The sequence below is a fragment of the Notothenia rossii genome (genome assembly GCF_949606895.1).
Source record: "Notothenia rossii genome assembly, chromosome: 1".
NCBI classification, from domain to species: domain Eukaryota; kingdom Metazoa; phylum Chordata; class Actinopteri; order Perciformes; family Nototheniidae; genus Notothenia; species Notothenia rossii.
Genome location: NC_136912.1, coordinates 25,313,623 through 25,338,391, shown reverse-complemented (window position 1 = coordinate 25,338,391; position 24,769 = coordinate 25,313,623). Strand labels below are relative to the sequence as shown.

Genomic DNA, 24,769 nt, shown 5'->3' with positions numbered 1-24,769 from the left:
GTTATTATCTGAAACCGTCTCAGATATGAGAGATGTCCACATACTTTTGACCAGAAACCAAATTATCTCACAGGACAATGAAACAATTCCTTGAACAGCATCTCGGTGCAACCAGGCAACACAAGGGTTAATTATTTTGTTCATAAGAGGGACGAAAGCTGTCAGTATTTAACTTGACACATCAAAGGGATTTTCGTGTGTGATGAGAGGATAATCAAATTAAATCGAAGACATGGAAACGGATTATGTCACATGGAGGATGAAGAAGAACTCCAGCAAATTTCTCGGCAAAGGGAGGTCATGCGCATGTTGGGAAACGTGGGTGTGCATCTCATTTGGTTGCTGTAATGATATTCCCTCTGACAAAGAAAAATCACACTTGCACACACTGTAGATTTGTGTTTCTCGAGTGCCTTCCAACCCACTGACTGTGAATAAGACTAGGTTGTCTTGTTTCACAGTTTTGTGTGGGTTGCCTAGATTAGAAAACAGGATTCTACAAGCATTTAACATTTGTCTCCCCTGCTTATGTCACATGCAGGCTGATTAAAACGTAGCGTTTCAGACAGAGGGTAAATACAGGTATCAGAACGACAGTGTGAGAAAAAGATTTATGTGGCTTTTGAACATTAAAGCATGTCACCATGTGCTAGTAGAAGCCCTAGTTTGCATCCAGAAATGAGCTCGATGTGCCCCCTTTAAGTATTGGAATGTATTACATTTCTGTGACACTCACACAACACAGTGTAAATTCTAGGTCATGTGAGATTACTGAGATTTTAATTTGCATTACTTATTTGATCAGATTAGCGCAAAGGACATGCTTGGCTCAATCGTCCTACATGCTATTTCAATTGTTTTACCAAGGAATGCTAACAAGGTGAGAAACTACAGCAATGTCTGTAATGTAATGTGTTTATTGGCTGTAACCAAGAAACCAGGTTAAGTTGATCAGGACGGAAAACGTTTTTTTTAAGCAAATCAGAACCTGCATAAATATAATTTCAAGAGCAGACAAAAAAGATTGCTTAGTGCAGAAAGGAGTTTCTTTGTATCTCTTTTAAGTTATTGTATTGGCTTGCCTGGAGAAAGAGAAGGAAAAATGAGACGGGATAGTTGTATATTGCATCCTACTCTGTCCTCATGAGTTAGTCCACCTAGACACCTCGATCTGATACAAGTCTTCAATCGTAAGCAATAAGGATGGTCACCATAGCACCGTTGTCATAGAAATAAAGAGCGGAGCGTTTAACTCTAATGCTGCGTTCACAACGGACACGATGCGTTTTTGGGGGCGGCGCGATTACATGTAAAGTCAATGCAGAGACCTGGACAGACGCAAATTCGCTCGGTGCGCATGAAGCGGTTGATACGAATGCCGCAGCGCGATTGAAGGGGGCCGAAACAAACTGTCAAGTTCAATTTTTTTCAACTCGAGCGTCAAATTCGGGCGACGCCATCTCGCGGTAGCTAATTAGCGGTGAGAATTTCAGCCTGCCGTCACTGAAGTTGACCCACAAAACCAAAACATCAGCCGTTAGCTGTTAGCCCTCAGAGCTCACAGCTCCTCATATCTGTTCAGAAACTAGACAAAAGTTAAACAAGTACAAAACACAGACTGTCTGTGTCATGGCGAATACAGTCGCTGGTTTATTTATTTCTGTAGGCCGTTGTTGTGAGTGTGGACAGAGCGGATACAGGTTAGTTTAGCCTGATCGATCCGATCTCCATTCAGAAAACACGCATTTTAAAGGTTTTTCGCCTGCCGCCTTTGTCTGCAGACTTGTCAAAACATTAATTCATGTTTTTTTACTAACTGTTTTTTAAAGGATCGCGCCAAAAGATGTTAGATTATCATAATTTTATAGCTGGGTCTTATCAGACACGTAATCCGATAGGTCTACAGACACAAGCGTTTCAGCTTTCAATGACAAGACAGACTTAGAAGTAGAAGCATCTCTAACATTGTTTTGTCATTTTTTTTTCTCAAGTAGCACCACCACAGTATAAGCAAAGCCCTCCTGGCATCTACTGACTTCTGCTTCACCAATCATATATTGCAATTGTATTAGGTTAAGATAAAACCTTCTCGTTTTCAAGGGGGTCCATGTAAACTGACCTGAACATTCTAGAATGTTGAATACAACTTCTAGAATATAAAATGACAATTCTAGAATGTTTAATACAAATTCTAGAATATAAAATGACAATTCTAGAATGTTGAATACAAATTCTAAAATATAAAACGAAAATTCTAGAATGTTGAATGAAAATTCTAGAATGTTAAATTACAGTTCTAGAATGTTGAATACAAATTCTAGAATGTTGAATGACAATTCTAGAATGTTGAATATGAATTCTAGAATGTTGGATACACATTCTAGAATGTTGGATACACATTCTAGAATGTTGGATACAAATTCTAGAATTTTAAATGACGGTTCTAGAATATTGAATACAGATTCTAGAATGTTGAATACAAATTCTAGAATGTTGAATGAAAATTCTAGAATGTAAAATGATAATTCTAGAATGTTGAATACAAATTCTAGAATGTTGAATGAAAATTCTAGAATGTTGAATGAAAATTCTAGAATATAAAATGACAATTCTAGAATGTTGAATACAAATTCTGGAATATAAAATGACAATTCTAGAATTTTGAATACAAATTCTAAAATATAAAATGACAATTCTAGAATGTTGAATGAAAATTCTAGAATGTTAAATTACAGTTCTAGAATGTTGAATACAAATTCTAGAATGTTGAATGACAATTCTAGAATGTTGAATATGAATTCTAGAATGTTGGATACACATTCTAGAATGTTGGATACAAATTCTAGAATGTTGGATACAAATTCTAGAATTTTAAATGACAGTTCTAGAATATTGAATACAGATTCTAGAATGTTGAATACAAATTCTAGAATGTTGAATGAAAATTCTAGAATGTAAAATGATAATTCTAGAATATTGAATACAAATTCTAGAATGTTGAATGAAAATGATAGAATGTTGAATGAAAATTCTAGAATGTTGAATACAAATTCGGGAATATAAAATTACAATTCTAGAATGTTGAATACAAATTCTAGAATATAAAATGACAATTCTAGAATGTTGAATACAGATTATAGAATGTTGAATACAAATTCTAGAATGTTGAATACAAATTCTAGAATATAAAATGACAATTCTAGAATGTTGAAAACAAATTTTAGAATGTTGAATACAAATTCTAGAATATAAAATGACAATTCTAGAATGTTGAATACAAATTCTAGAATGTTGGATACACATTCTAGAATGTTGAATACAAATTCTAGAATTTTAAATGACAGTTCTAGAATGTTGAATACAGATTCTAGAATGTTGAATACAAATTCTAGAATGTTGAAGGAAAATTCTAGAATGTTAAATGACAGTTTTAGAATGTTGAATACAGATTCAACATTCTAGAATGTTGAATGACAATTATGTTGAATGACTATTCTAGAATGTTGAATACAAATTCTAGAATGTTGAATGACAATTATTTTGAATGACTATTCTAGAATGTTGAATGACAATTATGTTTAATGCCAATTCTAGAATGTTGAATACAAATTCTAGAATGTTGAATACAACCCAATTCTACAATGACAAATTCCTGAAGCATCTTTCTCTGTAAAATTCCAGACTTACTAGAAAATATTTTCAGTGCATTTTTTATGAATTTGATGATGGAAATTACCCTTAAATGAATAACAAATGTGGCCTTACTTCAACCCAAATGTATCAGACTTTGTGTAAGAGTTGAACTACACATTGTATACCTATTTAATATTAAATACAAATTCTCATGACCCCTCCTGAGGAATTAAATAATACAAATAAATAAATACAAACAAAAAATACAAATCGTAAGTCTTTCTCTTATTTCCCGTAGGCTGAGGAACGGCATAAATGCTCAGTGAAGTTGCAACAGTCTGTGCCTCTCTTTTTTTCTTTAAGCTACAGTGAGTCACAACTCACCCATATTGCCATAATGTTCTGTGTGTGTGTGTGTGTGTGTGTGTGTGTGTGTGTGTGTGTGTGTGTGTGTGTGTGTGTGTGTGTGTGTGTGTGTGTGTGTGTGTGTGTGTGTGTGTGTGTGTGTGTGTGTGTGTGTGTGTGTGTGTGTGTATCCCATCAGGCCCGCGCTTCATTTGCCCGGACTCTGTTCAGAGACTTCTGTGCAGTGACTCAGTCCTCCCGGTCTGTCTTGTTCTGACTCCCTCCCTTCATTTAAAGCTCCCATAACTATCAATCAGTGCCTTCCTATATGAACTTGTTTCTCTATCCTTCCCTGCTACCGTTAGCCACAAAGACATTCAGACATCCACATATGGCAATCAGAACTGTTATACTCAAGAAATGTGCGTGATTTCATGCCCACACTGCTTGCTGGATGTGGCTTCCATCTAATGCGATACAGACGGCTGCACTGTGGCGGCTAGAAATACGGATCAACAATAACTTGGCTAACACTCGTTCTACCACACACTGAGTCCTACACGCTGTATGATGCCCTGGCTGTACAGATACAGATGGTTTAAATGTCTCAGCTGGATGCAGCCAGCGTATTGATTGCAATCCCGCAGGTGTCACAGGCGGATAAAGTGAGATTGAGCGGGGATAGGAAAAAGGAAAGAGAAGGAGTGTATTAAAGTGTCAGGCTTGGACCTAGTAAGGGGTGAGAGGCAGGTGTCTTATAGCCATTTGACTTGGAACAGCACTTCATTACATAGTAAGATGGACATAATGGATTGCTGTATAGCAGGTTATAGTGGTAACAGAGTTAACTTAACAACGTTTTCTTACTCTTTTTCAGAATTCACCTCTACCAACCACCTCTTAGCATGCACTTTGCAAAAAGACATGCACGTTTGCATGCCTTCACCTCCCTTTAACTTCAGCGTGGACAGATACAAGCACAGAAGCTTTCCTCTCCCCCTCCGATATTGACTAACTCCCCCCACAGACAAATGAGCAGCAAATAGACGAGGCTTTCATGCAAGGAAATCTTCCTCCTCTGCTGTTTTCAATCTCTCTTAACCTTCCCACATCTGCACATCTGCACATTTACTCACACATACACACACAAAGCACACACAGCATTTCCATGACACCCAGCCCGTATGGTCAGCAGAGACTACATGGACAAAGAGGTCAGGATTCACCTTATTAGAGGAACTGGAGCCCTTGGGGGTTGAAACAGAAGAGAACTACAATATTTAAACTGAATGTTTAACAGACTCACGCACACACACGAAACACTGACCTGCGTCACCCCTGTTGACTCCTGGTACTCACACTTAGTCTACGTGCGTGCGTGTGTGTTTGTGTATATGTGTGTTTGTTTGAAGGACAATGATAGAAAGACACGGCGAGAGTGTGTGTGCTTTGCCTTATCATGTGTAATCTTCATGGATTTCCAAACTACTCCTAACTGTGCAGCCAAATGTGATCTATACTGTATGAGATTATGCCTTCATGATAAATGAATGCCACATTATTTATACATTCAGATGAGAGGCTTTGAAATGACCTACAGCCCATATAGCATATGCGATAAGGAGCATACGCCTGCAGCTGTGTTTTGACTTTACTGAAGAGTTTCCTGTCAAGGCAGTATTATATTCCTCATCAGACTGACATCAGCCTATTCAATAGGCACAGCCTCTAATTATTTTTTTCTGCAGACTATAAAAGGTCTGTGCTGGGGTTGTCTTGGCTCTGGTTTTGTTGTCAGCATGGAATCACATACAACTCTGGCATTCTTCTTGGAGTGGGCAGTGGATTATGCTAATGGTATAACTTCCTGATTCCTGATGATTGGTTGGCTTTTCAATTAAACAACTGAAGGGAATATTAAAGTTAACTTATTTCAAAAATCTGATAATCAAAATGACAAGAAACACAGTTTTTTAGGCTCTGTTGACACACGGAGATTTCCTGATTTTCTCTGTTTAATATAATTGAAACTGAATATATCTTTTGTCTTTGCAGCCCAACATATGTCTTACATTCTTAACACACATTTTTGGCACTGTAAGCAACTCTTAAAGGATATGTGACAAAGGACTGCAATCAAATTACATCTGCATGAATCTCAACAAATATGAATACATCGTGTTGCAGTCACTTCATATAATGAGACCTACCATAGGCTCATAGTATTTAATTTACTATAAATCTCCAAAGCATATTGGAGTATCAACAATCCGTGTATCAATCACACTTTTGCTGGTAGATGTGATGCTTATGCAATAACAGTGTAATTGTTTTATGCTGTAGACTCCCTGAAGCCCTAGATAAACTACTGAGTAGCAACCTGTACTTGTTGTATACCGCCACTTGACCCCCATCATCCTGCACAGGATGAACAGATATAGGAATGAGTGAATGGATGGATGGTCATGGATAATGGATGTTAATGTAATTACAGTATGTTCAAGTAGAGTATATGTTTACAAGAACATCTGATTATACAATGTTGTCCAGTCCTAATGTCCACAATAGAACAATGTTAACCGTCCGGTCTACCAAAATGAAAACAAAAGAGTGACTAAGCTTTAACTAAAATATGTACATATGTGTATATAATTTAATTATTGAAGGAATCACTTACCCATCACCCATATGCAGACAACTATGCGTGCTGACTGCCTCAAAATGCACTATAACAGCTACGAATAACTAAATAAATAAAGTGAAACTAACCATCTATGCAGTTGTGTCCTTTTTCTCACCAGTAGTTTTACCCCAATGTTTGCTCCAGTCTGACAGAATAATTTACGTACACTTATAGAGACAGTGAGACTGGTTTCAGTATTGACACTAATGACAGTAAGGACAAAATGGCAGACTCATCCAGTGGACTGGAAATGGTGCTTTGTTAGCCTGAGCTGGTTTAAAATATTATAATTGGCTTTCATTCTCTGATATTATGTGCAGTGTGATGTTTTTCAATGGTACATGTCTATTCTTGCAAAACAAGATATTTTAAATTACTGTCCTGACTGAAACACGATCGATTTAGAGTCTGCGGCAACACAATACTTCCGCATGAGAACACAGTGTTTCTGTGTACTTTACATGTGAGGCTTGAGTAAAATGGAATAGAGAGAAAGAGGAAAGGGATGTTATAGAGTTTGCAGGTAACACGCTTTACTGCAATATACTGTGTATATGAAAACTTCAAATCTCATAACTTTCCAGGATATGCATACATGTTCCAGACAACAACAACAGGAAGGGTTTCTTGGAGAAATGTGAGGGGAATTTAAAGTACTTTGTTTAAAAAAACATATTGAAAATATTGTTGTTGAACATGTAATCTTGAGCAGCCAATTTTTTTCCAAATAGTCAGTGTTTAACATATTATGACCGGCACCTTACTTTGTCTGGATTGCTACATTATGCACCAGCTGATCATTTTCATTTGAACACTGTTTAACACTGAAAACATAGCACTGTATGTCCAAGTTATATAATATAAAATAATCCTGTAGTATACTAAATTATTTGAATAGATAATCAGTTATAATAGGGACAATCACTTAAGCAAAAACAACACTGTAACCATGCTCAAGGACAGCATCTACAGAAGTTCTGATGATTAACCTTCCCTGACAAATATGAGAGAAGACGGCAGTGAGGATCAAGTAAACAAACAGCCACAAACACAAACTCCCCAAAGGAGTGAAGAGTGGCAACAAAAGTCTTGTCCTGTAGTGATGAGCACATCTGTGGTTTAGGATTCATGCTGTTCATAAAGTTGGATTTGTTAACTTCTCTTTTTATCTGTGTCGTGTTGATGCATTCAAATTTATTTTGATTATTTCTTCCATTTATGAAAATGTTTTTGTTGCCATATAAGATCTGTCTAACATTTAACATTCTGTTAAAAATAAGAGAAGTCAAACTTTTGCAGCCGAGTGTAAAACTTGTGAAACGACTTGAGTCTTTGTGAAATTTCAAATGTTTTCGCCAAAACGTCCTGTTTTTCCATTTGAAAGTTATAAAATGGGCATGAAAAACAGGTGGAAAAACCCAGTTAGTGATATTCTGTGATGAATGGAAAGTTGCAAAAATACTGAAAAGGTGTAGACAAAGAAAATAGTGTGTCTCAAAGAAAGTCATTTTTGCTGACATTTCACAATTTGCAACATGCATCCAAAGGAAAAAAGGCTCAAGATAGCAAAATTCCTCTGGTGAAAGACAGACACGTGTAATGGGAAATGTGGCCTGCCACTCATCATGACATCTATAACAGTAATCACACCAAGCGGTGTAATACTTCATTTGATTATTCAGTATTAATGAAACCCTATTGCCCGGTGTAAAAGTGAATGTACCATAGCACTTACCGATTTTGGCTTGAAGGGCGGCTGAATCTCCCTGTTCTCCAGGCGCTCCCAGTCGATGCGACGGAAGAAGGCGTGCTCTCTGATATCTCTCTCTCCTTCAGTGCTGCAGCCCAAACGCTTGGATGGGTGCTTGGTCATCAGCTGCTCATAGTAAGGAACAGAAAGGACATGAGGTTAGAACAAAGACAATCACAGTGGTGACCCCTCTAACGATGTGGAAAGCATTATTCACATTAGTTCCCACAAGTTCAAAGGAAAAACGTTTCATTTTATTCATCAGTGTTTATGTAAATATCCCTTTCAGCAAATAATACAATAAGCAGCATTTCATTTCCCAGATAAACAATGAAATCAGCATTTTAATGTCTCTCTCGCACAGTGGTCAGTGTAATTGCATCAGGAAAACCCTCACCTGTTCCCTTCCACTATTTTGTTCTTTTACTGATGTGCTTTGTAATGGGATTTCACCTCTTTTCTAGGTCAGTAAACAACAGCTAAACAGATGAGCCTTCTGCCTTCTCTCTGCTTGTTCTGCCTTTAGAGAACCACTTCCAAATCGCACAGCAGATAACATGAGGACACTCTTTGCTCTTTGCTAAAAAGCAAACAAAGTTAATAATAATAAAAGAAAATACTCGCATGGAACATAATGAACGATGAACGTCCCTTTCTAGGCGCCTTCTGGTATTACTCAAACATAACTATCCAAATAATGTCCTGAACATTTAACAGAGGTGATCTTTGGGGCCACAGATCTCGGCCTCCGTTACGAATTGTGTAGCTTTGTTGGTAGCAAAATGTATGTAGTGTGTGCATCTGTATGTGTTTTAGTTTGTCTGTCTCTGTTTGCTGGTTTTATGTTGAAAAGTGTTCCCCTTCCCCCATGTCTGTTGCTGTTGATTGTGTGCACTTGGTGCCCTGTGTTGTTTCCTCCCCCCCCCCCACCTGTGTCTAATTGCTGATTAGTGTGTCTGTGTGTGTATTTAGGCTCTGTTGCCCTTTCTGTTTTGGGGCTGGAAGTGTGTGTGAGATCCCTGTGGTTGGTGACGGTGTGCACATGTTTGGCAGGATTGAGGCTGTGAATCATTGTGTCGTATGTTTATGAGGTAATAAATGCCCACACCAGGTTATATTTTTGGACGTTCTGCCTCTGTCTCCTTACTTGGTCGGGCCGCTCAATTGTCAGCTTCACAGAACACAACACAACTAGGTCTGGAGATGGAAACAAGCATATTTTAAAGGAATTCAAGAAATCACTACTCGTAATGGATGGTGTTCTGCAGTTTTTTTGTATACAGTATACAATATGGAATATCACATGTTGAACATTAGCTATCCACCTTAATGCAGTTAGTTTTTCCTGCTGGTATTGTTTAGGAAGGGAAATAACTGTGTAGAGATGGACAGAGAGACTGGTGGGTTTCAGCATTGAAATTCCAAGGACAAAATGATGAATTCATGCACTGGATTCAGGAAAAATAAATGGTGCTTAGTTTGCCTGAGCCGGTTTAATGCTCATATAGGCTGGCTTCCATTACCATGTAAATGCAATGCAGGTTTTTTCAAAAGCATGCATGTATATATACACAGAAGCACCGCCAGTTAAAGCCCTAATCTGTGATGCACACTTTCCTGTGTACAGTAGCTCAGTCACCTTGGCAGTTATCCTGAATGATATGACATGATAATCACTCATCCTTGAGCTATCTTATACCTCTGACACAATCCTTTTGTCTTACACTAGTTTGTTTGACAAGAATCTAAATTAAAATGTGTTGCTAGGTTATGGTTACGTATACTGCAGAACACACTCCAGAGCTGCATAGCCATCAGCACTGTTTTATGCAGCTCTTGGCTTTTATTGAGTTACTTGGAAGTTGTTTTTACTTTCAAAATGTCCTTTCTTTTTTAATAACTGTGTCCAATGCACAGACAAAACAAATGGTGGAAAGAAACTCCTATAAAATACACACGCATTCATCCCTCTCTTTCTTTCCCCTAAAAGGTGCCGTTCTGCTGTTTCAATACGGAAGAACACATTGAATATGCAGGTAAAGCTTCGTATTACATTGCACATTAGTGATGTTTTAAATGTTGTGTTTATCCTGTCTATCGGATCCCACTATCGAAATCAAAACATGTCCACTTTAACAAGTTGCATTTCATATAATTGAACAGATTGTTAAACAGCCCAGCATTGCTTTAGATGTGTTGGTACTGTATGAAGAATGTGCATAAGAACTGAGGTGCATGTACAGACACATTAAGGAAATACCACTGCACTGCCAGATCTCGGATTGTTTAACCTTTTGAAGAAAAATATAGTTTAAAAGACATGACAATTTTAAGTGACATGCTAAAAACAATCTTTTTTAAGTGTTAAATACTGTATCTACTTGCAGGATTTTGCAGGGCAGTTTCCTGCAGTAAGCCCCTTCCCCATACAGGCCGTGGGCTGGGCCATCTGAACTAGCAGAGTGCATCCAGCCGGCAGAGCACATCAGACAGCTGTTGACGAGGAAGAAAATGACTTTTGCAGATTTCTGTCTGTCCACACGAATGTCACTCATCCTGCTGCAAACACAAGACTCTATCACCATTACAATGAGTCCCGTTACACATTGCAATGTCCTTGATCCAACTGACTGCTGGGCTGACACCATGTCAATAAAACACTCCGATTATTTTTAACTTGAGCAGTTAATATGTGATTGATGATTTTCTACTGAAAAATAGAAGATGTGGTGTTGACATTTCACGCATAGCATTTCATCATTCTGTCTGCAAACTGTTAGCAGTCAAACATGAATTGCTTAGCCGTGCCATAAACTGTCAACAGAGGTTGCACGTGTTCACTAAGTGTAGCTAGCTATAAAGTTACCCTGCTGCTTCTGCTGAGAACATCAAACCACAAGATACGACAAGGAGAAAAATAAGTAAAAGAGAAAGCAGATGGGGTGTCTAAGTCAGCAGAGATTGTGGCTATGTACATCAGTGTGATCAGTACATCAAGGCTTTTAAAACACACATCTTTAGAGCCCAATTAATTTGCTGTGGTTGGAGAGAGCCAGGGGATCTACCGAGAAAAACGTCTGAATAAAGATAAACCACACTTTAGTTTTTATATCCAAACTTCTGTGTTGACAATACACACGATCTCCAGAGATTTATTCAAGCAAGTTACTAAAATATTTGCTTCACTGACTTTTATGTCACATATTACCCTCAATATTAATTCATATCTGTCTCACTCTGATTCTCTTTCCGTAATCATAATGAACTACAACAGCATTCTTATGGGCTACCCTCTTTAGATGGCATCCCATTACTGAGATAAATGTGTATCTCCATCTGTGACCTATTTTAAATGTAATTAACTGTAAAGTTTACCCAGGCTTACTTAAAATAGAACCTATATGTATAATCGCACTCCACCAGCATATGTATGTTTGCATACAGAGATATACTGCATTGTTTATGTCCTTTTCACTGAGATACTTATGTCTTCCAAAGGTCTTATTATACATTGCCGTATGAACATCAGTTTTCTGTCAAAATTGGTTATTCTCGTTCCCTCTCTTTATTTCCCTCAAACCACTCTGTCTCTTTTTTCTTCTTCCAGCACATTTACCCTCTCTCTTGTGTGTAAGGCTGCTTCCAAGCACTATGTATCCATTGAGAGTAAGTGCTGCACACATTCTAGCACACGCACACCCACACGCGGTGTTAAGACAAGGATGGAAAAGGGAAGAGGGGTACAGTAAAAAAACAAGTGGAGTTGGGGAAAGGACAAGGAGACAAAGCGTGTTATTGCACTGCTCAGTGAATTTGCCCCGCTTCTGGACAAAAATAAAGACTTAAATTAACCACTTAAATTAAATGTGCTTTTCTGCAACCCTTGAGCTTACTTTTGGAATTTAAGAGGAAGAAAGGTATATTAACACATCCTTATGTCGCCGCCTCTGTTACGAACAGTCTCGCTGTATCTTTAAGGACTACAAGCAGTGGCTCAGTCAGTCACCGGTTGAAGTCCCCGAACAGACATAAAATATGGAGTTTGGATTTCTACTTGGAGAGGTCTCAGTTCACCTCCTGGGCCCTGCCGTGGTGCCCTTGAGCAAGGCACCGGACAACACCCCACTCCCTGGGTCCTGTACAATAGCTGCCCACTGCTCCTAGTACTAGACTCCTGGTACTTGGATGGGTTAAAAGCAGAGAACACATTTCACTGCGTGTGCTGTGTGCTCTGCATGTGAGACCATTAAAGAGGGTTTCTTTTCCTCTTCACTGCTGTCAGGAACTGTCTGCTTCTACCGACATGAACAATATTTCTAAGTGACTCGCAGTTTTTATTGATCAAATAGTCCTCAGGTGAACCTCATGTCATCAGTGACTGTTATGGCAAGATTCATCCATATTTAATCTGCATCAGCTCCCCATACCATGACCATGCACTAATGTACCAGTGTTTCTTTCTTTAGTAGATACAAAGTGTGAAAGATTGTGGGAAAGTGACAACAAGTTCTCAAATATATATTTTTTATCTTGATCAAGCAAATGTATATTTCCAAATGCTAAATGCTCTCAATATCCTTTAGTGTTATTGAACAGTATGTTCTTAAGTAGCCACTAAAATAGTTTATGTTTAGAATTAAACCTTTACTAAAACAAGCTCTGTAAAACAGCTAAAAATGATTTTCAAAAACCTTTAAGAAACTAAAATCACTGAACTACTTTACAGATGCCTTTGAGAAGTATGTTGGAGGACCTGATATATTTCCCTTCAAAGCTTTAATAATGCAAACGTCACAGACACGAGAGCTGAGCGGGAAAAGGGTAGACAACTTGAAGATGACTTCCGAGACAGTATTTAAAAAAGCCAACACGTCATTCTTAGAGCAAATAGAGTTACACTTCCTAAAGTCTGAGAAAAGTCTTGCAGCAGACGGTGACAATGCCTGTCAGTGTTTCTCCCTAGATTAACCTTGATCCCGAGATAAACTATCAGAAAAACTCTGCAACACTGACATTGTACAATGTAAACATTATATAAATACCCAATACACTTACCTATCATCAAGTTATCTACAAAAACGTTTTTTTAGCAGCAGAACATGTTTTTATTGATAGCAAAGAATGTTTACTCACTCCTTTGCAGATGGAGACAGCTTCTTTGGACATAGACTTGGGGTAGGACACGTTGTGCTCCATAATGGACTGGAACAACTCATCTTCATCCTCGCCATCAAACGGAGGCTGTTGGAAAGAGGAGATCATTTTGAGAGTGTTGTTGATGTTTCATCCATTGTCACATAACAGATGATTAAGTTATTGTTGTTTACTTGACGGCCGTTTCACTGACAAAAATGACGTGTCATCATGAACAATGGCACCAATATTTGTTTAATGTCATTCATGCCCTCTGTTTGAAAATGTTATGAAAAAGGTTTTCCCTAATGAATGTGAGGCAGGATTCTAAATGAACTAAACAGGATGCCAAGAGGAAGAATAGTGGAGACCAAAGAAAGAGGAAAAGGACAGATATAAAATAACAAATACGTGGTTCATGTGAGCAGGTTTCACAGGAAGACCTTGCAGGGCAGATGGAGTGGATGACCCAGCTTTTTCTCGTGCTCACTGGGTGGTTATCATCAGTAACCATAATGTGGGTGTTTTGACATTCCATAAAACCACATTATTTGTCATTTCCACTTCACTGGCCCCTTTAGGCAGAGATAGCCTGTTTGTGTCATGCCCTCTTTAGCTGATTTCACGCAAGGCAGGGAAAGACAGAGGAAGGAAACGTCTCAATAAGTTTAGCATTTTGCTATGGAGTTCATTTGGGAGGGAAAAAACATACCCATGTTCATGTTATTGCATGTACTTGCACTTACACGATGTTGGCTTTAATGAAGGGGAGTCACTTCAAAAATATGTAAATAAGTAATACATGTTTTATTAAATCATTTAGTGTTGAGTCTTGGAAACATATTTAATTGAAAATCTGACAATAAAGAATTCAAACCCATCTGATTTGGTGAGATTTTGAAATGGTGTAAAGACTATCCTGAGGCAATTTAAATTAATATTGTAAAGATGGATGATACATTTTAAGCTACTCTATAGCTGCACATTTCACAAAGTTGTGATTAGTCTTTTTATCTTCAACATGGTCTGAGATTCAACGATAATTACCACTTAAATGTGGTTGTAAGTTCATGTTAAAACATCTCAGACAACACATAGTCATCATAAACAGAAAATCCCTGCGAAAAAACGTAGCAGCACCTGAACAGGTTAGCAGTAACTTCAAAAGGTTTCAAGATTTAATTGCGGGTTTTTTTGTGCACACATGCACAATCATAGACAAATTAGTGTCTGACTTCACTAAAAGAGGGCAGCATAGGTAATATCCAATGTTCACTGAATTTAATATGCCCTATGATTGGCGGGGAGATGGGGGGTTTGTGTGTACGTAGTGTACGTCACTCTTTATTATTAGGGCTGCTGGGAAAGTCTTAGGAGGCACCACCTGAGTAAATGCAGGACTTTCTTCTTGGGAAAATTCAAAGTGGGAATGTTGTGGGTGTGAGCAGTCTGTGAGCAAACTTGTGTTTAATGACATAAAAAGTACCATTTGGAGTGAGTGTGTGTGTGTGTGTGTGTGTGTGTGTGTGTGTGTGTGTGTGTGTGTGTGTGTGTGTGTGTGTGTGTGTGTGTGTGTGTGTGTGTGTGTGTGTGTGTGTGTGTGTGTGTGTGTGTGTGTGTGTGTGTGTGTGTGTGGCCCTCACCTGTCCTGCCAGCATTTCGTAGAGCAGGACTCCATAAGCCCACCAGTCTACAGAGCGTCCATATGGCTGATATGCAATGATCTGTGGAAGAAGGAAGAGAACAAATTCAGAATAATCGAAAAGCTTTAGTCAATCATGTCAAAAATACTTTAATTCTTCTTTGGTTACACTAATCTAGCTTAGAGGTAGAGAGTAGAAAAATATGCTGCCTTGATGCATATTTAAAATGTACAGAACATGACCTGTCCTCCATATTTTCTTTCTTCATACCGAATCTGAGTGTGACAGCCAGGCTGCAGACTGTGATTCGTTTGTTATCCAACAATGTAATTTACATTTGAAAGATGCTTTACTCTACACAGGAAGATTCAAAAGTGCCTTAAAATGCTGAAGACACATTCGTATAAAGTTTGAAAACAGACCTGAAAATCCTGTTTCATTATAAACTCAGTTCACAGCTCTTCATACAGGGATTGGACCCAGACAGAAAATATGTATAAAACAAGGTTTTGCAAATAATGCTGGATGAGACCTGAATTGCATTCATTTTAAAATCACCTGCAACAAGAATTTGTCACTGCATTATAATTTCATAGAATATGACAACATTTTTGAAATGATGATGATGATGATGATGATGATGATGATGATGATGTAGCTTAAAAAAAAAATAGTTCACACTTGTTTGCACAAAAAAAAAGCTCAACGGTTTAACAATCACATTTGTTTTGTTGTGAAGTCGTCTTGTCCACATATTGTAAATACTGTCAACACTGGACCTGGTGATTTTTACTTCATCACTTCATTTTTTTTGAGTGATCAAGAACATGGAAAAGGTTTGAATTTGAAATCCTGCCTCCTACAGAACTACGTTCCCATACATATAAATTGTAATCTCAGTTTTAATTTGATGTAAATGTTTTTGTAACACACCAGCATAATAATCTAATCTGGATATCCTATTAAACAGGCCTCTCAACTGTCAAATTTTCTCTGGTGACAAAAGGATTTCCTGAGGGTGCCTCTGACATTGTTCAAAGTTAATGCTTTCACCCGCTTTGATCCCTATTCCCACAACTCTGAAAACACAAACACACTGTATTAACACCTCACACCCAACCATCTCATGAGACTCTTATGCCATTTAACTACAGCTGCTGCAGCTTCGTACATTCAGGGTTACACACAGCACATATTTTAAAACCACACATTTATGTGCATCCATAAACACATGCAGTAAGAGATGTTAAGGTCAATGTGGTGACCCACAGACAGCGATTTTAGATGTGTTACAGCACTAGTGTCCTATATGCTCTCTGGCTTTTGTATGAACATCTGATCTCTGCTGAACACACGCTACCCTGGGACACTCCTCCAGCATAGAAGCACACACACGTGCACAATTATTAACAACACACTCTACATGAATCAACAAAGATTCACATGCAGACATGAAGCTAACACATATGTGCAAAAGTGTGTGGAAGCAGATCCGTCCTGTATCTCTTTAACCTTTGCTGCTTGGCACCTGACCTCTGCCTTTCCCCACGGGATACACAAAAACACACACCGGTGGACAAACACACCTCCAACTATGCCCTTGCTCACTGCCATGACACTGTCCTTAGTTTCAGTGGGAGTCAGATGGACACGGTTTACGTCCACGTGTTTAGCCTCATACATAAAAGCATGCATGAACACAAACTTGCATTCAAATACACCAATATGTCTTTGAATGTCACTTTAACTGTGAGAGTTACAGAATAGAAGCAGGAAGAATGCATACAGTATAGCATAGATTACCGTTGATATTGAAAGATAGGCCATGCCCTACATCGCAAAAAATAGTTGTGAAAAATGAAAAACTGTCTGTTTATCCGCCAACGTAATTCATATCCACTCCGATAATGGATCCTTCCCCCAAGTTTAAAACAAACATTTGGCTTGTATTTTCTTTCATACTGTAATCCTGCTGATAAAGAGTCAAACAAACCAAATATTTGACCCACTTGGCGGAGTTAATAATACAGAAACGGTCCTGTAAAATTATATTAATTTACGTTGCCTTCAATTAAAACTAAGTTCGTGGAAATGTGCATCTTAATGTCTATCATGTAACAATGTTTTCTCTTTGTTAAACACTAACAATTCAGGTCTTCATTTTGGTAAACAAACCTAACATCTAATATGGACTGTAATATAAATGAAGGTATTTCTGATGTTTCTTTTAAAGACAGTAACGGATCACTACACACACATATATATATATATATATATATATATATATATATATATATATATATATATAGGGCCGTTATTATTAATGTCCTTCAAGGCCTTTTATCAAAACACCTATGTCCTTAACCCTGGCTAGCTGACATGTTTCATGAACTTCAGATGGTCAACTTCACGTAAACATACAGAGCTTACATCACTTTTCACACGGCCACCTAACTCAAAAGCCCCAGAGGTGTGGCAGCCCTACAGTCCACAGAGATGAGGGTTGTTTTACTGGTTCTGCTTGGCTACCGCCTGTCTGAGGCAAACATCCTGGGACAGAGGTTCACTGCTATCACAAACACTCGGGATGAGACCGCTGAAGCAGATATCTTCACTTTGCTCAGTGAGATGAATGCTGCGTTGGAGGAACAGAGAAGTGAGCTGCCACACCAGAGAGAAAGTGGTGCAGCTGCAAAAAGTACAGGGTATGTGTCGGAGGTGGGAGCATTGATGGACAAATAGTATTATAATCACTGCCAGGCCTACTGTATGGGGAGATCATGTGTTTGGTTGTGTGCGCCTGCCTGTTTGTCTGTCTGCAGATAACCTTGCATAGTACTGGACTTATCAGTGTAATATCTGTTGTGCTCATTTATGGCTTCGAAATATTACACAATCACTCATTATACTGTAATACAAAATGTGTGTGATGTACTGTATAGAATGGACAATCGGTGACAGGCATTACACATGCTTGAAAATAAGAGCACCATTACATTATGCGCTTGATGATATCAACGTGTTTGTGTTTACAGTTTCAAAACAACTATTCAATTCAATCAAAGCTGTTGTATGTTGTTGACATTTAAATGTTTTTTTGGAAGGTTACAATCACTACCTATTGCATTCTTTCAATTCTATGAACAAAGACCACGAGAGCCGGCTGAGAGTCAGTGAGATGCAGCGAGAGGAGCAGAGGAAGCAGGTGCAGGAAGTTGTGCGGCAGTACACAGGTAAGGTAACCTTATCCACAAATTCAAAAATGAATTCCGTTTTTAAATATTTATAACACAAATAGGGGCACTTTATAGAATGAAGAAGCAGGTTGATATTTTGCTTTTTTGAAATATAAAGAATAACGTTGACTCCTGCATTCTCTATATGTATATTAGACTAGGAATTGCTTGATATGTTCTCTCTGATCATTTGTATTCCATCCTCACTGAGCAGTAATGGAGGCCAGACTGGAGGCCAGTGACTTGGAGGGCCAAAGCAAACAAGTGAGAGAACTGCAGAAAGAAAGTGAAGGTATACAACAAACAAATACATTATTTATGACCGGCAAAGTAGATTTCCTCATCTCAGCTCATTCTATCCTACCCAAAGATTTATGGTCGGCTAAATAGTTGAAGTCATTCAATATTTAGCTCCTCATTTTGATCAAATAGAGTTGAATGGCAGACTGACAGCACTCGGAAATGAGCTTGAAGACACAGATGCCGGAGTGGAGGCTCTGCAGGCTGCTGATCGAGGTACATTAACTACATTATATATTGATTTACAGATGGATTGACTATGTTTTATTTTTTTCCAGAAAATAATGTGAGACGTCTTTTTCAGGTAACTATTTTGTGCAACTACATTTTTGTCTTTCAGATATAGAAGGCAGACTGAACACTGCTGATGTCCACGCAGAGACACAAAGAACCTCAGTGGAACATTTACAAAAGTATCACAAAGACTCACAATTCACATCCAATATGTGAATTGTGAGTTTGCAAAGATGTATAATGCAAATGATCTTAAATAATGAATGTTCCTTCTACTGTAACATTAAAGATTATCTCCGCTGAATCTAAAAAAAGAAAGTAAATTCAGTGAGAGTTGTATCATGAACTCAAAAAAGGTCATCACACTTAGAATCAACAAATTATGTTTAGAGAGACAGTAAGGCATTATATCTATACTGCTTTTCTTGATCCTGACGAAACATGAAAGTTATGCTATACTGCTATACATATAGCTTCTCTATTCCACGAGCTCCATCAGTGAATTTGCACAAGCTACTACTTATACACATCACAATTACATGAAACAGAATAAGAATGAGACAATAAGCCATAGTGACAGCCCAATGTTAAACTGACATTCTTCGATTGCATTTGGCTAGGAGGCAGGAAGATGGAGACTGGAAAAGCCCCCTTCCTTTATCTAGCCATGATGTTGTTAATTTGCTCCCGGGTCATAGGCTCCATGGTGAGGGGAAGCCTCTGGATGAAGTCCCTCGCTTGCCTGTTTAAAACCTGCTTCCTGAAGGAATCATGTCGACCTTCAACCTAACCCGATGGCTGCCAATGAATTCAGCTACGCTCTCTGAAGATAGATTTTCACATGTTGAACTAACACTGTTAAACAACTTCAATGTGTGTGAGAAACTAGGATGACTGCTTATCCTTATAAACTGAAAGCAGACAGCCTTAGTGGGAAACACATATATGTTGGGTCTCTACTCTCACCTCTAAACAAAAAAATAAAAGCTATCCTATTTATTTATTGTGGAGAATCAGATTGTTTAATACTCTAAAACCTAATGTGGCATATTTGTTACGCTATGCCTCTAAGAAAGGGTTAAACATTGCAAACACCTCAGGTCAATGTAGCAAGCAGACCTGTAGCCTCATATTGGTTTGTGTCATGGGAATGAAAACAGAGAGGAAGAGAGTCAGAAGTAGAGAAAGAAATGGAAGAAAGTACCAGAGGAAGAAGCATACGGCATTAACATTTTTAAAGACGCTTTCCATTTCATAAATTACCGAAATATAATGCAATACTACTCAAATTAATGACATTCCCATCAGCCTCAGCTGTTAAGTGCTAATTGCTTCCGCTTTAAGCTACGATTGAGAGGGACATTAAACATTACCTGCTAAACATCTTTGACATGGGAGTGAAGCAAAAGAAAATGTCAAAGAAAGGACGATTAAAGTTCAGCAGAAAGCGACTGTTTAGATCCTTTGCAGGCCGTCGTGCACAGGGCTGAGCTAATGTGACTTCCATGTGATTTGCTGCCATTGCCACCCGTTGCTTGTGTGTCACGACACCAGCGGCATTTAAGGTTTCAGGCATTGTGACCTTCGTGCTCTGAACCACTGTGTTGAGTCTAGATTGTTAGTATTCTATTTATATATTATGTACAAAGATGTTTATTTGTTTTTTCTGTTTGCATGAGGCTGATAAATACATAAAGGGCTCTCTCCTGCCAGGATGATAGTGATGGAAAGGGTCCTGACATTCCCTGTTCTCATCCTGTTGTATTTGTATTTTATTGTATGAAAGCCTCTGGTAAGAAGAGCTTCTATGATTCAGTGCAGTAGATCTGTGTGTGTGTTTAGTGTGTATAGCATAACATTCATATATTCTGATTAATCATTTCTATTTATAGAAATCCATGTATTTGTTCTTTAACATCTAGCTGAGTCAAAACATATTTAACGTGCTTTCCTGAGTATCTGTGTGCATGTGTGCCTGAGATTGAACAGTTTGTGAACGTGTGATTTTGTGCGTGTACATGGGCATCGCTGCAGACATATCTCTCACATTAGGCCTGATGCTACATGACAGTTGTGGATCAGACTGCTAGCTATTCAAGTGCACTTGCCCCACACACACACACACACACACACACACACACACACACACACACACACACACACACACACACACACACACACACACACACACACACACACACACACACACACACACACACACACACACACACACACACACACACACACACACACACACACACACACACACACACACACACACACACACACACACACACACACACACACACACACACACACACACACACACACACACACACACACACACAGCGTGATTATCAGCCTCCTTGTTCTCATCAGATCCCTGTGAGGAGTGTGTGTGCTGTGGAGCAGATTCAGTGTGCAGCAGGCCACGCTTTAATACGCTGTTTTTGTCACCACCAGTGCATGTGCCTGTTGTGGTTGCTTTCATTTCTTCATTCAATAATATACAGTAATGTATTTTTTCCCTGCACTTCATAACAAACATTTCTAAATACTGATTTCTGTTGTTAAAAAAAATACTTCACTTAGGTTTACTTAATGTAGAATCATATTTGTATTCAAAACCCAACATGACACCATATTAATGATAATCAGACTGCAGTTTATAGACATTCTGCTGCATTTCTTCTAAAAAAAAACGAGCACCTATTTTTATAATTTAACACCTCAACTGAACAACATCAGCATATGATATATTATAGCTGACACTGTAAAATATTTGTCTGAATGCGTCATAAATCTATTTTCAGTTGCATAATGTGATGAGCTAAGGATATTATTCAAAAAACTAAAGGGGATAACGTATTGTGGTGGCATGCACATGATGTATACACAAATGTCAGCAGCGGAAAAAAATTGTTTTGTAGTCCTGAGCCAAAAAGGGTTTATGAGGAAAGGAAACCATACAACCAAAGGATGTGAAGAATATTAAAGGTAATATCTCTAATAACTGGATATTTTAATAATCCGTCAAACAAGTGAACTTTTTGTAAAGCTGCCAACTTGTTTGCAGGAAGCTCGCATGTTCATGCTGGTTCTCTGCATTTCTATCTCATTTGCAGTTTCCTTCACACTTTCACTTTTCCCCCTCCTTCTCCCCCGACCTTTTAACACATCCGAGTCCTTTTTCTAATCACAGCTGAAGTGATTTAGCTGATCTGGAAATCCTGGTCTGAGGAAGTTAAAATCGGAGCTGCTATTGAAAGTACAAGTTCCCTAACAAGAACTCTGTTGTGACTAATGGTTTGCTTTTTCTAACCCTCAAACCTTTCAGGATCAGCCACAATCATTATTCAATTAATCGTGCCCGTCAAAGACCCCTCAAGCTGAACCATATCAATTATAAATTATACATAGATTGGTATACCATTCAAAGTTATGCGCCTGTGCTGAACTTGAACTATTTTTCAAAATGAATAACATCCTTTCATTAAAGTAAATGTACATATTTAGAGAGAATATTAATATCCCAAACAAAAGACTCCATATTAATGCTGGTTGTATAACATTACATTGAGTTTTCAGACTTTGTCCTTCCTCCTTAAAGTTTTTGAAGCTGTACTGGAACTTCTCATCTGTTTCTCCTCCTGCATTTTAACACATCAACACTTTGAGCAGCAACACCAACCATGCTACATTATAATAAGCTCCAAAAAGTGGCTGTTCCTTAATGACTTCAGTTGTACATTATCATCTTGACACTACAAACACCATTTTTCCAGCCCAAAAAGAGCAAGCGAGCAGCGAAGTGGACACCGATGCCTTCTCATGCCACACTGCAGAAGGGATGAACCAGGGCGAAGAGGGAAATGGCCCGAGTCAGACTGCTGAACATCTTTAGATGCTGCACAGTGCCGGCATTAGGCCACGCTTTCTCATTTCAACCCTAACCCTGCTTCCTTTGCTTGTCTTCTTCAGTTTCTGACATCTCCTGTCCCCTTCTGCTCTTTCCCTCAGTTTAATACCTTATGTCCTTTGTGATCTTTTTCTGTCCTCCCCCCCTTCTTTGCTATCTCTTCTTCTCTGTGTCAAAGTCATTGAGGTGTAAACTCACATTAGAGAAAGCATTTCTCCCTGACAGGAACTTCCAATGACTGGCTATGTAGGTCAGAGCAACCTGTGTTTCAGCACCTGTGTTTGTGTGCGTGTGTGTGCGTGTGCGTGTGCGTGTGCGTGTGCGTGTGTGTGTGTGTCTCTAGAGCAATGAGCGTGTGGGCAGGTGTGTGTGAAAAAAGTATGAAACTATATTTGTTTTATTCCACAGCTATTCCAGGCATACTAAGAAAAAAACACAATTATGTATTGTGTACGAGGTGGCCACTGATCAGCGGTGGCTGGGGGCGTAAAAGTTATTATAAAATGTTCATCTTACTGTAAGCTTTAAGTGAAGTCAAAAAAGTTCCCTATTTATTCGTTTTGTTTCACTACTTAAAGGGGGCTCCGCTGCAGCACCTCTTTTCACCCTCTGTCTTAAACCAGAGCCCAGTTTGCTCTGATTGGCTAGCTTGCCGGTGGAAGTAAACAAATGAGTCCAATCGAGGCGTTTCTGGCAGGGGGGGTGTGTGTGTGGGAGAGAAACTCCCTCTGGAGGGAACTTTGGGATTTTATCCTTTGCAGACCATTTACTTGCACAAAAACCTATATAACACACTACAGGAAAGGGAGGACCCCCAAAAGCATAATAGGGCCTCTTTAAAGCAATAACAACTTAACATAACTTATGATCACATTAAGCATAATAACAGTGATTGTATGCATGTCAGTGAGTGACCACTAATTATTTCTTATTATTTAATTATTACTATGGTACTATTATTAAGGTCATTTTAAAATGTTTTCTTATGTGATATGGTCTGTGTGGAAAGTAACAAAGTCAACTTACAAAGTTCTGTACATAAGTACCATTTTGAGTTACTTGTACCTGAGTGTTTTCATTCAATGTTACTTTATGATTCAATAAAATGTATAGGTACATGGGACTTTTTGTGACTTTATCAATATTTTCAGAGATGGACCAAGGGCCAATGAAACAACTCTGCAAATAAGTGTTCATTATTTATATGAAAACTGAACTGGTCCTTCTGTACAGAGATATTGAGGAGCACTTTATCTCAATTATCTCTGAAAAAGTCACCACTGAAGAAATGGTCAAACTCCCATTTTGAGGGTTTTTGAGTGTGTACTAGTGTGTCTAGATGATTAATATGTATTTAAGAGGGTTTCACTATACATATGCAGAAATATAAGTACATGTGATTCTGTCATGCATGTGACATCACGTGCGCGCGCGTGTGTGTGTGTGTGTGTGTGTGTGTGTGTGTGTGTGTGTGTGTGTGTGTGTGTGTGTGTGTGTGTGTGTGTGTGTGTGTGTGTTTGGGACATTAAATGTGTGCATCGGCTCACATTGCTATGGAAACAGTAGCCGCTCCCTGCTGTGTCATCCCTGACTGGCACATTAGTGTCAGTCTGACTCTGAGTGGTCACAGCATGTCCACCCTGCGTCTACTGGACAAAATTAACCTCCCGGTCTGTCTGAGGGATTCTTTTATAGAGAGAATCAATAACCCAACCCATCATTTGATAGAAGCAACTAACTGATAATGGAAAGATAACCATTACCGGATTGAATCATGGACACATAGCACATCCCATGATTTACAGGCAGCACTTTTGTTTAGCACCTAATTGGCTGGGGCACTTCCACTCTTAGAGATGTTTACCTTTATGATTGTTAAACCAATAATAACAA

At 38.5% G+C, this 24,769-nt stretch overlaps 1 protein-coding gene across 2 annotated transcripts in view; it reads right to left on the bottom strand.

Moving 5' to 3' along the window:
- The window catches only part of prkcaa (protein kinase C, alpha, a), a 171,262-nt gene that overhangs the window by 5,318 nt on the left and 141,175 nt on the right, over positions 1-24,769 (bottom strand). For both annotated transcript variants that reach the window (XM_079652688.1, XM_079652689.1), the window contains 3 exons: positions 15,188-15,268; positions 13,545-13,652; positions 8,397-8,537 (listed from right to left, as the gene is read on the bottom strand). In XM_079652688.1, coding sequence (XP_079508814.1) covers positions 8,397-8,537; positions 13,545-13,652; positions 15,188-15,268 — 330 coding nt within the window. The remainder of the gene's footprint in view (positions 1-8,396; positions 8,538-13,544; positions 13,653-15,187; positions 15,269-24,769) is intronic.